At 24.0% G+C, this 14151-nt stretch overlaps 4 protein-coding genes across 7 annotated transcripts; 3 read left to right on the forward strand and 1 right to left on the reverse strand.

The window, feature by feature from the left end:
- The first annotated feature begins 460 nt into the window (after positions 1-460).
- On the forward strand, positions 461-2769 carry LOC122713497 (upstream stimulatory factor 1-like). Its single transcript, XM_043934030.1, has 5 exons — positions 461-568; positions 774-844; positions 974-1254; positions 1321-1485; positions 1567-2769. Exons 1-5 carry the CDS (start codon positions 528-530, stop codon positions 1771-1773), a joined length of 765 nt encoding a protein of 254 aa, XP_043789965.1. The 5' UTR covers positions 461-527; the 3' UTR covers positions 1774-2769.
- A 79-nt stretch (positions 2770-2848) lies between these two features.
- LOC122713496 (V-type proton ATPase catalytic subunit A) lies at positions 2849-7512 on the reverse strand. 2 transcript variants are annotated; one of them, XM_043934029.1, is made up of 13 exons: positions 7421-7456; positions 6963-7318; positions 6490-6605; positions 6294-6406; positions 5812-6177; positions 5682-5738; positions 5522-5616; positions 5145-5416; positions 4744-4927; positions 4549-4666; positions 4206-4486; positions 3945-4134; positions 2849-3861 (listed from the first exon to the last, which is right to left on the reverse strand). In XM_043934029.1, exons 3-13 carry the CDS (start codon positions 6569-6571, stop codon positions 3769-3771), a joined length of 1851 nt encoding a protein of 616 aa, XP_043789964.1. In that variant the 5' UTR covers positions 6572-6605; positions 6963-7318; positions 7421-7456; the 3' UTR covers positions 2849-3768. The 2 variants fall into 2 exon arrangements, with proteins under 2 accessions (XP_043789964.1, XP_043789963.1); XM_043934028.1 differs by lacking the exon at positions 6963-7318 and having other exon boundaries at positions 7421-7512.
- A 710-nt stretch (positions 7513-8222) lies between these two features.
- Positions 8223-9954, forward strand: LOC122713354 (5'-deoxynucleotidase HDDC2). 2 transcript variants are annotated; one of them, XM_043933715.1, is made up of 5 exons: positions 8223-8337; positions 8451-8630; positions 9025-9146; positions 9358-9526; positions 9631-9954. In XM_043933715.1, exons 2-5 carry the CDS (start codon positions 8580-8582, stop codon positions 9859-9861), a joined length of 573 nt encoding a protein of 190 aa, XP_043789650.1. In that variant the 5' UTR covers positions 8223-8337; positions 8451-8579; the 3' UTR covers positions 9862-9954. The 2 variants fall into 2 exon arrangements, with proteins under 2 accessions (XP_043789650.1, XP_043789651.1); XM_043933716.1 differs by lacking the exon at positions 8223-8337 and having other exon boundaries at positions 8376-8630.
- A 1227-nt stretch (positions 9955-11181) lies between these two features.
- LOC122713335 (nicotinamidase-like) lies at positions 11182-14107 on the forward strand. 2 transcript variants are annotated; one of them, XM_043933688.1, is made up of 5 exons: positions 11182-11419; positions 11506-11772; positions 12591-12852; positions 13149-13343; positions 13430-14107. In XM_043933688.1, the coding sequence occupies exons 2-5, from the start codon at positions 11531-11533 to the stop codon at positions 13817-13819; spliced, it is 1089 nt and encodes a 362-aa protein (XP_043789623.1). In that variant the 5' UTR covers positions 11182-11419; positions 11506-11530; the 3' UTR covers positions 13820-14107. The 2 variants fall into 2 exon arrangements, with proteins under 2 accessions (XP_043789623.1, XP_043789624.1); XM_043933689.1 differs by having other exon boundaries at positions 11189-11419; positions 13197-13343.
- Positions 14108-14151: the final 44 nt, after the last annotated feature.

A 14151-nucleotide genomic window follows, 5' to 3' on the forward strand; every position in this document is an offset into this window, starting at 1 on the left:
ATTTTTACCATAAATTTTGAAATATTATGCAATTATTTTAAATCCTCTATGTCCAATATATGCTTATATATATTTTTTTAAGACAATATTAGATGAAGTTAATGTGTATAGGTTAAGTTTTTGTTTTTATAGATTTTATTTTGTTACAAGTACACAAAGAAAGTTTTCATTAAACAAATGTTTATTTTTATTTTATTTTTTAATCTTATTTTCTTTTATACATATTACTTAAAAATCTTATAATTTTTTATATTAGATATTAGTTAAAATATACTATTCTATTTAAAAAACTTTATTTTTGATATTATAAAACAAAAAAAAAATTTTATCTATAAAATGATAAAGTAGATAATTTTAATTACCAATAATCGGTATATTTGATAAATTTTAAATTGTAAATTCATATGATGTAAGGTGGCGTAGTAATCAGAAATCGCCATCTTGTGCACCACATGACCTCGTTGCCGTGTCCCGTGACCAGCTCACGTGAATTTTGACAAATTCAAACGTTTTTGGTAGAAAAAAAAATGGATATTTTGGAGCAGCATCTCGAACAACAGGATGTCAGGTAGTGTTTATGTTAAATATCGACTGGCTGATAATGCGAACACCTATCCCTCCTGTTTCGCTCGAGGTCTCCTCAAGGTCATCACGTAGTGCACAGTGCGCACTTACAAGACTTAGGACAACGGTCGTGGAAGTAATAGGCATAGACGTAACTCTAAAGATAATTTACATATCCATTCTTCAATGTACTTATGTTTGTTTTACAGTACTGTTAACGCAAAGGATGACGGTGGCACAGGAATTGTTATTGAAGAAGCGGAAATCGTAGACTGCGAAGGTAAATATATTTTTATCATGAACATTTAAAAATATGTTTTTCAAAAATTGTTAATTTACATATGATTGATAATTAATTATATTTACTAATTATTATAAATATATAATTTGAAATATGAATTTTTTGTAGGAGAAACTGTTGCAGAAGATGGAATGCGTTACCAAGAAGCACTTGCATATAGAGTAGTTCAAGTAAATGGAACTACTGCTGGCAATGAAATAGAACTGCCAGTCACTCAACCAGGAAATAACACTGTACAAGTCCTAACATCCCCATTAAATGGACAGTTTTATGTTATTGGAAATGCTAATGATGTTTTCACAACTGCACAAGCTTCTAGATCATTGGTTCCTAGAACCACTACTTTACAAATAGAAACACCAAGGAATTGTACCACTGTATTAAAGAAGGTAAATGTCTTGTTTATTTTTTAAAAAAGTTTTGAAATCTTTTTTGATTAATATGTAATATTTTAGAGAGATGATAGAAGAAGAGCCACTCATAATGAAGTTGAACGTCGACGAAGAGACAAAATAAATAATTGGATTGCAAAATTGGGAAAAATTATTCCTGAATGCAATGCAGCTGCAAATGGAAGTGGTAGTGGTAGTGGTGAAGGAAAGGCAAATTATGAAACTCAGGTAATAAACTAAGATATTAAATTTGTGATTGTAAAAATATACATATAAAGATAGTAATACTTTTATGGATTTCTTGTGCAGAGCAAAGGAGGAATTTTGTCAAAAGCCTGTGAATATATAACAGAATTAAGAGCAGCCAATCAGGGATTGGGGCAATGTTTACGTGATAACGAAAAACTACGACAAGAAATAACTGCTTTGAAACAACTTGTTGCGCAATTGAAACGTGAGAATCTTCAACTCAGATCACAAATCTCGCCCTCTACAGGAACGAACGTTGACGTTTGAATCCTTAAAGTTGTTAGTTTATAATATATTGCTTTTTTTTGTAAATATTAGGATATATGACCTGATCAATGATTAAAAAAAATATTTTCTCTTTGATTTCATGGGAACTAAAACAAATTTCATTACACTGAAATTATACAAATTCTTTGAAATATCGGTATGGTCATAATTACCGTCATAACTTTGTATACCTTTATGCTACTCTATTTGATTTTTAAATAACGTGATGTGAATATAGCGTCATTTGTTTTACCAAATTATATTTGTTTTTTGATTAAATAATTTGATTAAATATTGAAATGTTATAATCTTAATATATTCATGAATACACTATGGATGACAATTCATAATTATCGAATGATGTCAATGAAGTTGCATCTATTCGTTCGTTGCATAAAACTTATGAAAAAAAATTATTTTTATGTATGCATGAGTGCGTTGGATCGAATTACCTCGTGTATCTTGAACGAGCCAAGGCTGTGAATATTAAACATTGATTTGAATTTTTCGGATGTGCAATTTTAAATGAACTAATTAAAATTAATTTAAAAAAAAAAGAGAATAGACAAAACAATTTTATTACAGTATAATTATGATGCAAAGTATGACGACTGAATCTTTACAAATATCATTAAATATTTTTTATTTTTAATACTGTTTTCAGAAGTATAGAATGCATATTTCATAAAAAAAAAAAAAAATAATCTAGGAACTGAGAATGTAAAATAGATTAATCGTACACGTATAAATGTGTATATATATTTATATATGTATATATACATGTGTGTACATATGCATATACGAACACATATAGCAATAAACATATTTTTTTCAACCCATAATTCTAAACGCTGAATGAAAATGCGTTGGAATAATTGAAAGAATTAAATATTGATTTGTAATATATCGTTAATGTACATACCGCGAAGGTTATTGTTATATTATATTATATTATATTATTATTATTATTATTATTATTATTATTATTATTATTATTATTATAATTATTATTATTAAAATGAAATTTATCGAAATATCAGTATTTTTATTTAACCATTAACAATTTTAAATAAAGTTTGATTTTTTTATGCGTAATATTTATTCGTTTTTTACATATGATACAATGGAAATGTCGAAGTTATTGGAACACTGTTTCTTTTTAACGATAAAAGATCTTGCATTTTAATAGTTTTAACACTTTGACACTTTTTTTTTAAACTTTTAGACCATATTTCAACGTTTAAAATAACATCTACTTTTATGTAACGTTTGTATTCGTCACTTAACACGTTTACATAATACACTATTATAATACAATATTTAATACTCTTTAATTCCATTCCTTTGTAAAAAGCTACCACATCAGCCCATGCTACAACAAAGTAAAAAGCAATTATTTTCTTCTTTTCAAGAGAATAACAATGTATGGATGAATGGGAAGCTTCTTACGATATTTTTACTTTAACTTTGCATACATACAAAAATTCCTTCATAAAAAGGAATCTATTTATCTATATAAACAGATTCTTGCATGATTGAATTCCATTCGCGGAAAATAAAATAATCGGAAGCTTAAATCGCCAGACATCACATCATTTATCCCAACAATTTAAAATAATTACATATAGATTCATTCCATATATGAATTAACTCATTATAGTACTTAATAATTATAGTACTTAATATAAATGTTTGCTGAAATTGGAAATACATTTAAGGATGTCCTATAACTTTATTATATATATTGGCTTAACGTCATGAATGATTTTTTTGTTTAAACATTAGGTTTATACACATAAATTTAGTGGATTTTATATTTGTAATTTTTTTTATATACAATTTTTTAATAATTCTTGAAAATTAATATAACTAATTAATGTGTAATATATAATTACAAATGTTATATTTTGCTCCAGTAAATCCAGGACATCCTTAAATGACCAGCATAAGATTCCTGAACATAGAGAACTTAATTTATATAAATGTTTTTGAAAATTAATCTTCTAAATTTCTAAATGCCTGTTGAATATCTTCATGTAATTGATCAAAATCAGCTCTGATTTTTGCTTCACCATCTTGTACTGGATCCTAAGACAAAAAAAAAAAAAAACATAATTTACATCATAGATTTTAAAATGAAGAAATAAAATTATTCTAAGGACAATATTTACCTTGAATTTCATAGAACTCAATTGATAAAGAATATTGTACATGCTATCCTTAATGACATTCCATGTTATTTTATTATCTGATTGTGCCGTAGATTCAACTGCATGTCTTGCCATATCGTAAAATGCGATCATGTTTCGTAACATTCCGACAGTTTTATAAAATGGACAAAAACGATCATATGGCGAATAACTGTATAATAAATAAAAATAGAAATTAATATATATGATCAAAAATAATTATAATAAAAAAATAATTTATACCTGTTCTGTTGCAAAAAATCATCTTTTAAGAGTTTCGCAACTTCTAAAGTAATTTTATCCGTCTCCGCAAGAGAAGCTTTACCGACTAATTGTACAATTTCTGATAAATCTTCTTCCTCCTGTAAGATTTCCTTTACTTTCGTTCTCAAAGGAACGAATTCTGCAAAATTTTTATCGTAGAAATCATCTAAAGCTCGAAGATATTTACTGTATGAAATAAGCCAATTAATTGATGGAAAGTGTTTACGTTGTGCAAGTTTTTTATCAAGTCCCCAGAATACCTAAACAATGGATAGAGAAAATAATAATGTAAGATAAAAATAGATATTAACTCAATTAGTACCTGTACAATACCCAAGGTTGCACTAGTAACAGGATCAGAGAAATCACCACCTGGTGGTGATACAGCACCTACAATACTGACAGAACCTTCTCGATCGGGATTACCTAAACATTTCACTCTGTAAACAATATATAATGTTTTCAATAATATAACAATTAATATATATGCATAAAATATGCAGAAAATTAAAATTACCTTCCTGCACGTTCATAAAAGCTAGCTAAACGAGCTCCAAGATAAGCGGGATATCCAGAATCAGCAGGCATTTCAGCTAATCGACCAGAAATTTCACGAAGTGCTTCTGCCCAACGAGATGTTGAATCAGCCATCATGGATACATTATAACCCATATCTCTGAAGTATTCTGATAGAGTAATACCTGTAATATATTATAACTTAATTATAACTTACAGACTGTATAATCATGAATACATATATAATCAAATTTTAAAAATGAAATATATTATATAAATATATTATAATTAAATATATTATATCAATTCTGATATGAGATATTGTTTTTTTTTTATTAATTATAAATTTTTATATAATATAATAATTTTATATAATAATTTTTTTATTAATAATATATCTACCTGTGTAAATAGATGCTTCACGAGCTGCTACAGGCATATTTGAAGTATTAGCGACCAAAGCTGTACGCTTCATGATAGATTCAGTAACACCATCAATTTCCACTGTTAATTTAGGAAAATCGCGCAATACTTCAGACATTTCATTACCACGTTCTCCACAACCAACATAGATAATAACATCAGAATTTGAATATTTTGATAAAGCTTGAGAAATTACAGTTTTACCACAACCAAAAGCACCAGGAATGGCTGTAGTACCACCTTGAACACACCTATAATTTTAATATTATAAGTATATATTATAAGTATCTCTTATATGTATTTCATTATACATATATATTATAATATATAAATATATCAACAAAATAAATTCTTACGGAAAAAGTGAATCTAATACTCGTTGACCAGTAAGTAAAGGATGATTAGCTGGTAATTTTTCAGTGACTGGACGAGGTTGTCTTACAGGCCATACCTATATATATAGAATCATATTATTATATAAATATAATAATATTAAAGGAAAAATTATTTACATACCTGAAGCATAGTATATTTGTGCCTTTCACCATCAAATTCTGTTTCCAGAATAACATCCTATAAAATAAAAAATGTCAGATATAATAATTAAAATAATTAAATCAAACTTATGTATTAATTTATAACTTACAGATACTGTATAATTGCCAGCAGGTGCAATATAAGTCACAGTTCCCTTACTTTTTGGAGGTAAAATCATTTTATGTTTCACTAATGTATTCTCATAAACTACACCAAACAAATCTCCACCAGTAATGTGGCTTCCATTTTTGATATTAGATGGATTAAATTCCCAAGCAGCACTTCTTGATAATGCTGGTACATTAATACCCTTTGGGATGTAAATAGAGTTTGTAAGCTCATTGATATCTTTCAATGGTCTTTGAATACCATCAAAGATACTGCCAAGAATACCAGGTCCAAGTTCTACAGATAATGGCTTTCCAGTACGTAAAACTGGATCACCCACAGTTACACCACTAGTTTCTTCATATACCTATACCAATATATAAATATATATGTTATAATAATATAATAATAATGTAACTTAATATTATACTTTTAAAGTATATAAAAAACCATATATTACAACATATATTAAACATATTATACCTGTATAGTAGCCATATCACCTTCTAAACGAATTATTTCTCCAACCAGTTCATAATACCCTACTCTAACCAATTCATACATAGCTGATCCTGACATTTGTTCAGCTGTAACCACTATAAGAAAATAAAAAAAAAAATTATTTATTAAATCAAAAATATAAAGTCAATAAAAAATATATATAATATTATAAACTAACCAGGGCCAGATACAGCATATACATAACCAAATTTAGTTTCTCTCTCTTCATTACTAATTTTGGGTAAGCCTTGGCTCGTCATTGTGAATTGTTATTCAAGTAAAACCAACAAATAGCTGAAAATAATTTATATTATAAAATATAAAAAAAGTTATGATGTATAAAGAGAAACATTTAATAGAACAAAAGTTAAATTAACACTTCTAATTATATTTTGTAAAAAAAAAAAAATACAATAAAATGCAAAATATATATGGTTAATCATTCCAGGAAAATGTAAGTTTTAATATAAAAACAATTCTAAAGAATAATATTCAATTCTAATGAATAATATAAAGGTATAATTATGATTGATGCCACTTCAGTCTGACATCTAATTAACAGCAACTCATTGCACACTAACAAAAATATGACAAAACGAACATAAAAAAATAACGATCGTGGACAATGTATTTTGAATTGAATGTTCTTACACGCGGTCTAAGTCAATTACGGTCAAAATCGATGAGAAAGTTGATGTCAGCTAATATATCCATTCATCATAAAATTCACGTGAGCAGTTCATTTAAAAAGTAGGCGTAGCCCTTTAAGCCCGCGAGACGTCTGCTCGCTTAATATAATGTCGAATCCAATCAAGATATTGCCATAAAAATAGAATGGCTTAATTCATTTTTTGAATAAATATATATGAAATCGATGATTCCGTGTAATTGTAGACAACGAGTAAAACGCATAAATTCTTATGATGATCGAAAAACGATGGCGCATTCAAACTGGCACGATCGATACTATACGCGCCAGTCTTTTTTGTAAAAATCTCTGGTTTCCTCTATATAGTACGAAATCGTTATAATTGCTTTGACTATATAATTAATTAAGATGAAATAACATAATCTATAATCAATGAAATAGATGACAATAAGAAACTTACGAAACGAGAAACGAATCGAAGTAAGTCCAGTCTACAATAGCAAGTCAATCTTTACAATCGAGCCTGCTATCACAAGACAGGTCAGCTGACTGAAAGATGTGTTCGTTTTCAATTATTTGGCTCTGTATCTCAATTAAAGGAGTATTTTCAAGTAAGCGAAATTTTTTATCTTATATCATCCTTAATTTAATATAGGCGATTTTTCATAAATGTTTTATAAAATGTTAAATTATGAATAAAATTAAGTAAAATATAAAGACCAATTTATTTAATTTTTGTTATCAAAAATATTTGTGTATTTTTTCAAAACAAATTAGTTTCAGTTTTAAAAAATAATAATTAAATATAGAAGCATAATACTTAAATATATATTAAATATGTATATATATTTACTGCGATTATACTATAATATAGTGTGCATAGATACGTATATATATATATATATATATATGTATATATATTAGATAAAGTTAAAAACAATTGAATAAATTATTTCAATTAATATAGATATTCATATAGCGCAATAATTATAAATGTGTAAATAAATATTTATATATTTATGTATTTATTCATTTTTAAATAGTTTTAATGGAAGTTAAAATAAAAATTAAAATTAAAAATTGTCAAGGTAAATTAAATTTTATTACTTTATATATATTTCTTTTCAAATATTTTTTAGTTTCCTGAAGTTTTTTTGCATAAAATTTCTTTTCAATAATTTTTAATTGATTATAAAAGAAAAAATTTAAAATAATATAATTCTTCAATTCCTCTTCCTCTTCCTCTCTCTCTCTCTCTCCTTCTCTTTCTTTCTCTCTCTGAACTTTAATATTTCGTTTAGAATGGTAGAAATAATTATGTAACCTAGGAAACAATGAATTTGACTTTGGATTGTTAGTATAGTGATAGTATCATATGTAAGTTTATATTCATTTAATACAGAGTATTTCGAGTATAAAATTGCATGCACAAAGACTTGATATATATCAATTATATCACCATTTTGTTATTATTTGTTCTTTTTTTGTAGAATTGAGTTTTACAAATAGTTAAAATTTCCATTTTGATTATCACTTAATGAATGTATATAGTTTAAACATCTAAGTGAGAAGAAAATATTTAATTCTCTAATAATACATATCAAGAAATTACAAAAATCATGGATATCAAGAATTTACAAGAATTTATGGAATTGGTTGGTCGATTGAAAGTAAGTTATTGCAATCTTTTAAAATAAATCCATCATTTGATAATTTATGATCATTTTGTATAGATATCTTAAATATTTAATTTTAGTATTCTCAATATAATTTTATATAATAAATAACAACTATATATATTATTGAATGTAATATATTCATATATTCATCACACAACAATTTTTAACCTTTAAATGTTGTAATAATAATGAAAGAATGTTAAATATTTTCTATTGATTTTTATTTAATTATGAAATTCAGACATTATTATATCTTTATATCTTATCTATTATATATTATTATTTTTCAAGTTAATTATCATTTCTTTTTATTTTTTTTAATTAAAAAATATTCTTTGTATCTTAATATATATTATATATTTTATATATTTATTAATTATTTTAGCATATGAAAAGAACAGGATGGGTTCTTAAAAATGTTCCTGATCCAGAAACAATTGCAGGTCATATGTATAGGATGGCTATGTTTTCTTTCTTGGTAGATAACGAAAATTTAGATAAAGTCAAGTATGAAATATCATTTATATTATGAATATTTATATTATTATTTATAATATATTATTTATATTATTATATTTATATTATTTATATGAATAAAATATATATATTTATAAAGTTCTTATTCATATCTATTAATTATTATTTTATCTATTATATATAAAGTTATTTTTCTAGAGATTTTATTTATTTATAGATTTTATTACTATATTTATTACAGAATCATGCAAATGGCTTTAATACATGATTTAGCTGAATGTATTGTAGGAGATATAACACCTTCTTGTGGTATTCCATCTGAAATTAAACACAAGTTAGAAGATGAAGCTATGGAAGATATTTGCAAACTTCTTGGAGATAGAGGACCTATGATATTAGAGATATTTCGTGTATGAAAAATTGATATATGTTTATATATATATTATATGTTTATATATACATAAACAAAAGATTATAATTAAACTTTTTTGTAATTTTCATTTTTTATTTATAGGAATATGAAAAGCAAGAATCTCCGGAAGCAAAATATGTTAAAGATTTAGACAGATTAGATTTAATTATGCAAGCATATGAATATGAAAAAAGGGATAATATTCCTGGAAAATTAGAAGAATTTTTTACTACTACAAGTGGCAAGATAAGGCATCCTTTTATTCAAAAATTAGCATCTGAAATTATTGCAAGAAGACAAGCTTTATGTTGTAATTTAACTACCTCAGTATAACTGACTTTGTATTTATGCTTTATAAAAAAAAAAAAAAAAAAAACCATCAATTTCATTATTATATTTAATAGTTATAAGAATTTATAAGAAAATATTTATTTTCACAGAGAATAAAGATAATTGTGTTTTATAAACACATGAAAAAGTAAATTAGTATATTTTACATAATATTTTTTTTATTTTTTGTGAAAATAATGTATAAATAAAGTATTAATCAAATTAATTTAATAATAATAATAATATTTAATATTAATAATTTAATAATATTTATAGTAATATTTAATTTTTTAATATTACTTTTAAATTTTATAATTTCTTTTGCATACATTTTGTTTTTTTAAATAATATTTAATTCCATTTTTATATAAATAAACATCGGTTTTTTATAAATGTTTTAAAAAATTATTTAAGTTCATTATAATATTAAGAAGATAGTTATTTATTAAGTTAATTTATTTTTAATTAGAATTACAGATTAATTTGTTTGATTTTATAATTTGGATTATAATTATAAAATATTTAAAAATTAAATTTATTATTGCATATTTATGAAAATTACAATTTTTATGCAAAAGTAATAAATATTTAAGAAAAAAATTTAATTGTGGATAATATTTATTTAACAATTCTATAACTAACAACTATTAATAATTTCTTTTTATTTTTATAATACACATAATTTTTTAAATAATATGTACATGTATAAATACATAAACATTTTTTCAATATAAGAAAGTTATACATTAAACATATAATCAAGAAATATACATATTTTTTTCAAATATACATATTTGAATGAAAATACATTTTTTACAAAAATAAAAAAATTTTGATTTTTATATGTAAGAATAATTAAATTTTTTCATATTAAATTATACAAAAAAATTCATAAAAAATACATCTTTATAAGTGTTATAATATATATAACATTAGTGTCTTTAACTTTAAATTATACGAAAATGTATTTTTAAGATAGAAACTTAATTTTATCAATACTTTTATCAATATCTTAATTTTTTCTTGATGAAGTTTTTTAGAAAATAAATTTAAGATATGAAAAATTATTATTATAAAAAATTGTATATTATATATTGTATTGTATATTGTATTTTAAAATATAAATAAAAATTGAAGAATTAAATAAATAAGAAGTTCAAAAAAACAAAATCAAATTTGTAAAAAATATATTTTTCGTAAAATTGTTGTTATTATATTGATTAATAATCGAAGTAAGTTAGCACCTAAAAAAAATATAGGATTTAATAAGTCAATCAATACAAACACATACTCAAGTTACGATTCTTATAATTGGCTGAACTTATCACACTATTAACTATTACCAATAGCATATATTAGTATATGTTACATTTGATGAAATTATACATATAAGTGGTTTACTGCCCGCACCCTCCAACTGCCAATTTAAATAACGTACTTACTTAAGTATAGTACTTACAGATCATTCATGCTTTATATGCGAAACAATTAACCTTTAATATCTTATAATAAATTATTTTTCGACAATAAAAAGGAAATAATTAAGAACTATATATTGATTGTAAGTAGACAAATATATTTTTAAGAAAAAAGCTGTTGCAAATAAGTGTACAAGTAATTATAGACAAGTAATATATTATTTTAAAGTGAGCTTTTTATCAATATTGTCAATATGGAAGTAAAATGTAACCAATCAACGGTTGTTGAAAAAAAAAAATGGTCTATTGAGAAATTTCTGGCTGAATTTGATTTATCAGAAAAAGATGGTAATTTGAATTATGCAAATTTTCATTCAATTTGTGTTACGCTTTTTTATCCAAATGAAATCAAACAAGATGAATGGAGGATTCAAGAGATATTTTGTTCATTTGATCTAAACAAAGATGGTATATTGCAGCAACAAGAGTGGAAAACGTAATTATAATTTATCTTTTTTATACGTAACAAATCAAACAAACAATATTTTAATTGCATATAGTCCTGGAGAATTACGTAATGGGCTTGCTGTTAAAAATGTGAGCATATATATATAAATACAATACTAGTGTTGTAAGTAAAGTTGATCTATAATATGTAACTTTAATTTCAATTCCAAATTCTAAATACTACAGAAAATTGGATCCATAATTAATCATACAATATATTATCAAAATTCAATTAATGAAATGAAGCAGTGTTTCAAATTTGCAAGTGTACTGTTTTTTTTTTTTTATTATTTTTATTAATTTCAAATCATCAAAATATCAATTTATATTGATTTAAGATTATTTCTGAATACTTATTTTCATGATGAATTTTATCTGTTTATTACCAAACTGGAATTATATAAGCACATGAAAACTGAATATGGAAAATATAATAAATTGAACAAACATTTTTATTCATTAATTCTTGGTTAATAATTTGATTTTAAATTTTTGATTTAAAGAGATGGGCATATTTTTTTATGATTTAGAATTTGGGATTGCTAAGACTGAAATAATGAAAATAATATCATTAGGATTTAAGATTTAAATTTATCTTAAATTTATCTTGATACAATGATATATTTTATATAATATAATTTTTACATTACATAAAAAATAGTAATTATCATGATAAAATATATGAGATAATTTTAAGAATCTAGAATAAAATTTTCAATTCAAATTTTCAATCAGAATTTTTTGTATCAATATTGCAATTTTAACGAATTAAATATAATCATATAATTTATTTGATTTATTGAACAGATTCTGTGATTGGTTACGAGTGATACTTGAACCTGTAGATGCACTTTTGATTATAGACGTTCAAAATGATTTTATTGATGGGTCTTTAGCCCTTCGTGCTTGTGAAGCCAAACAGGATGGAGTCGATGTAGTGGAACCAATTAATTATTTATTAAAAAATGGATTTTTCGATAAAATTATTTATTCGTTAGATTGGCATCCAGAAAATCATATCAGTTTTTATGAAAATTTACATTTACGAGAATTACATCCAGATTCAAAGGTATATAAAAAAGTTAAAATTTATAATTTTATTGCAGTAAAATTGAATATTTTTCTTGAACAAAATAGATAAAAAATTATACAAATGAATGAATCAGCATTTGTTGTATTATGACAAGAATATTTAAAATTAATATTATTGTTTGATCATTTCGATATTAATTTTAAATGTATAAAAATTTTCGTTTTAGATTAAAAATAATTTACATATATTACATATATTCTTTTCGTTTCGTAAAATAAAAATTATTTAAACATTTTTTTAAGAAAAAAAATATCATTCTTCTTTTTTTTAAGAAAAAAAAATGTCATTCTTCAAACAAAATATTTTTAATTATGTATAAGGTAACAAAAGACAATGCCAAGCCATTTGATACAGTGGTTTTTGCGGATCCTTATTCGGAACAGATACTATGGCCTAAGCATTGTGTAATGAATACATGGGGATCTCAATTGCATAAAAATCTTTTGATTACACCTAATTCTGTGCAGGTATTTTAAATCATTTTCAGAGCGAAAAATTTAAATTTAAATTTTGTAAAAAAAATGCGTTGACTATGATTAACTTTGTTTTTTAGGTACGTAAAGGTCAAAATTCAGATATGGAGGCTTATTCCGTATTTTACGATAATAATGATAAAGAAACAATGGAACTGCAAAAAATTCTAAATGAATTAGGTGCGACACGGATCTTCGTATGTGGCCTCGCTTATGATGTTTGTATTAAATTTACATGTTTAGATGGACTTCAATTAGGCCATGCTTTGGCTGTTATTGATGATTGTTGTCGTGGTGTTTCGGTGCCTAATATTGAAAAAACTAAAAAACTAATCTATGAGAATGGAGGACTTATCACTAATAGTCACGATGTTCTTGAAATGATAAACGAGGGAAAACGAAGCCTTATTATGAGTCATCAAATTGCAAAAGCAATGATTTGTTGCCATGCAGAAAATTGTATGAATTAATATCGTACAATTAATATACACATATATCCTGTTTCAGAAACAGGACTTGTATATAATACAATACTGTAAATGGTTCGTTAAAAACGCTTTAAATTTTTTAAAATATTTATTAGATTTATTTTATTAAGATTCTTTTCTTATACTTATTAATCATTCCTAGTTCATTGTACTTAATTATTAAATTTTATTATAAGTTTTATTATTTAATAATAACTTATATTATTAAATAATCGATATTTATATCGATATAGTAATAATGATATAATAATTATATCATTGTATAAATTAATTTCAATATTAATTGAACTTAACATGCAGTACTTATATATGTA

This window comes from Apis laboriosa, unplaced genomic scaffold (assembly GCF_014066325.1).
Source record: "Apis laboriosa isolate Shangri-la unplaced genomic scaffold, ASM1406632v1 scaffold23_cov150, whole genome shotgun sequence".
Classification (NCBI taxonomy): domain Eukaryota; kingdom Metazoa; phylum Arthropoda; class Insecta; order Hymenoptera; family Apidae; genus Apis; species Apis laboriosa.

Coding starts and splice junctions, on each gene's coding strand:
- LOC122713335 (XM_043933688.1), top strand. CDS start 11,531: ATGGAAGTAAAATGTAACCAATCAACGGTTGTTGAAAAAAAAAAATGG. Junction 12,853..13,148: donor AATTACATCCAGATTCAAAG/GTATATAAAAAA, acceptor CTTTTTTTTAAG/AAAAAAAAATGTCATTCTTC. Junction 13,344..13,429: donor TTACACCTAATTCTGTGCAG/GTATTTTAAATC, acceptor TTTGTTTTTTAG/GTACGTAAAGGTCAAAATTC.
- LOC122713497 (XM_043934030.1), top strand. CDS start 528: ATGGATATTTTGGAGCAGCATCTCGAACAACAGGATGTCAG. Junction 1,255..1,320: donor GTACCACTGTATTAAAGAAG/GTAAATGTCTTG, acceptor GTAATATTTTAG/AGAGATGATAGAAGAAGAGC. Junction 1,486..1,566: donor AGGCAAATTATGAAACTCAG/GTAATAAACTAA, acceptor TTTCTTGTGCAG/AGCAAAGGAGGAATTTTGTC.
- LOC122713496 (XM_043934028.1), bottom strand. CDS start 6,571: ATGACGAGCCAAGGCTTACCCAAAATTAGTAATGAAGAGAGAGAAACT. Junction 5,617..5,681: donor ACAAATATACTATGCTTCAG/GTATGTAAATAA, acceptor CTATATATATAG/GTATGGCCTGTAAGACAACC. Junction 4,928..5,144: donor TGAAGCATCTATTTACACAG/GTAGATATATTA, acceptor AATATATTACAG/GTATTACTCTATCAGAATAC.
- LOC122713354 (XM_043933715.1), top strand. CDS start 8,580: ATGGATATCAAGAATTTACAAGAATTTATGGAATTGGTTGGTCGATTG. Junction 8,631..9,024: donor AATTGGTTGGTCGATTGAAA/GTAAGTTATTGC, acceptor TAATTATTTTAG/CATATGAAAAGAACAGGATG. Junction 9,527..9,630: donor TGATATTAGAGATATTTCGT/GTATGAAAAATT, acceptor TTTTATTTATAG/GAATATGAAAAGCAAGAATC.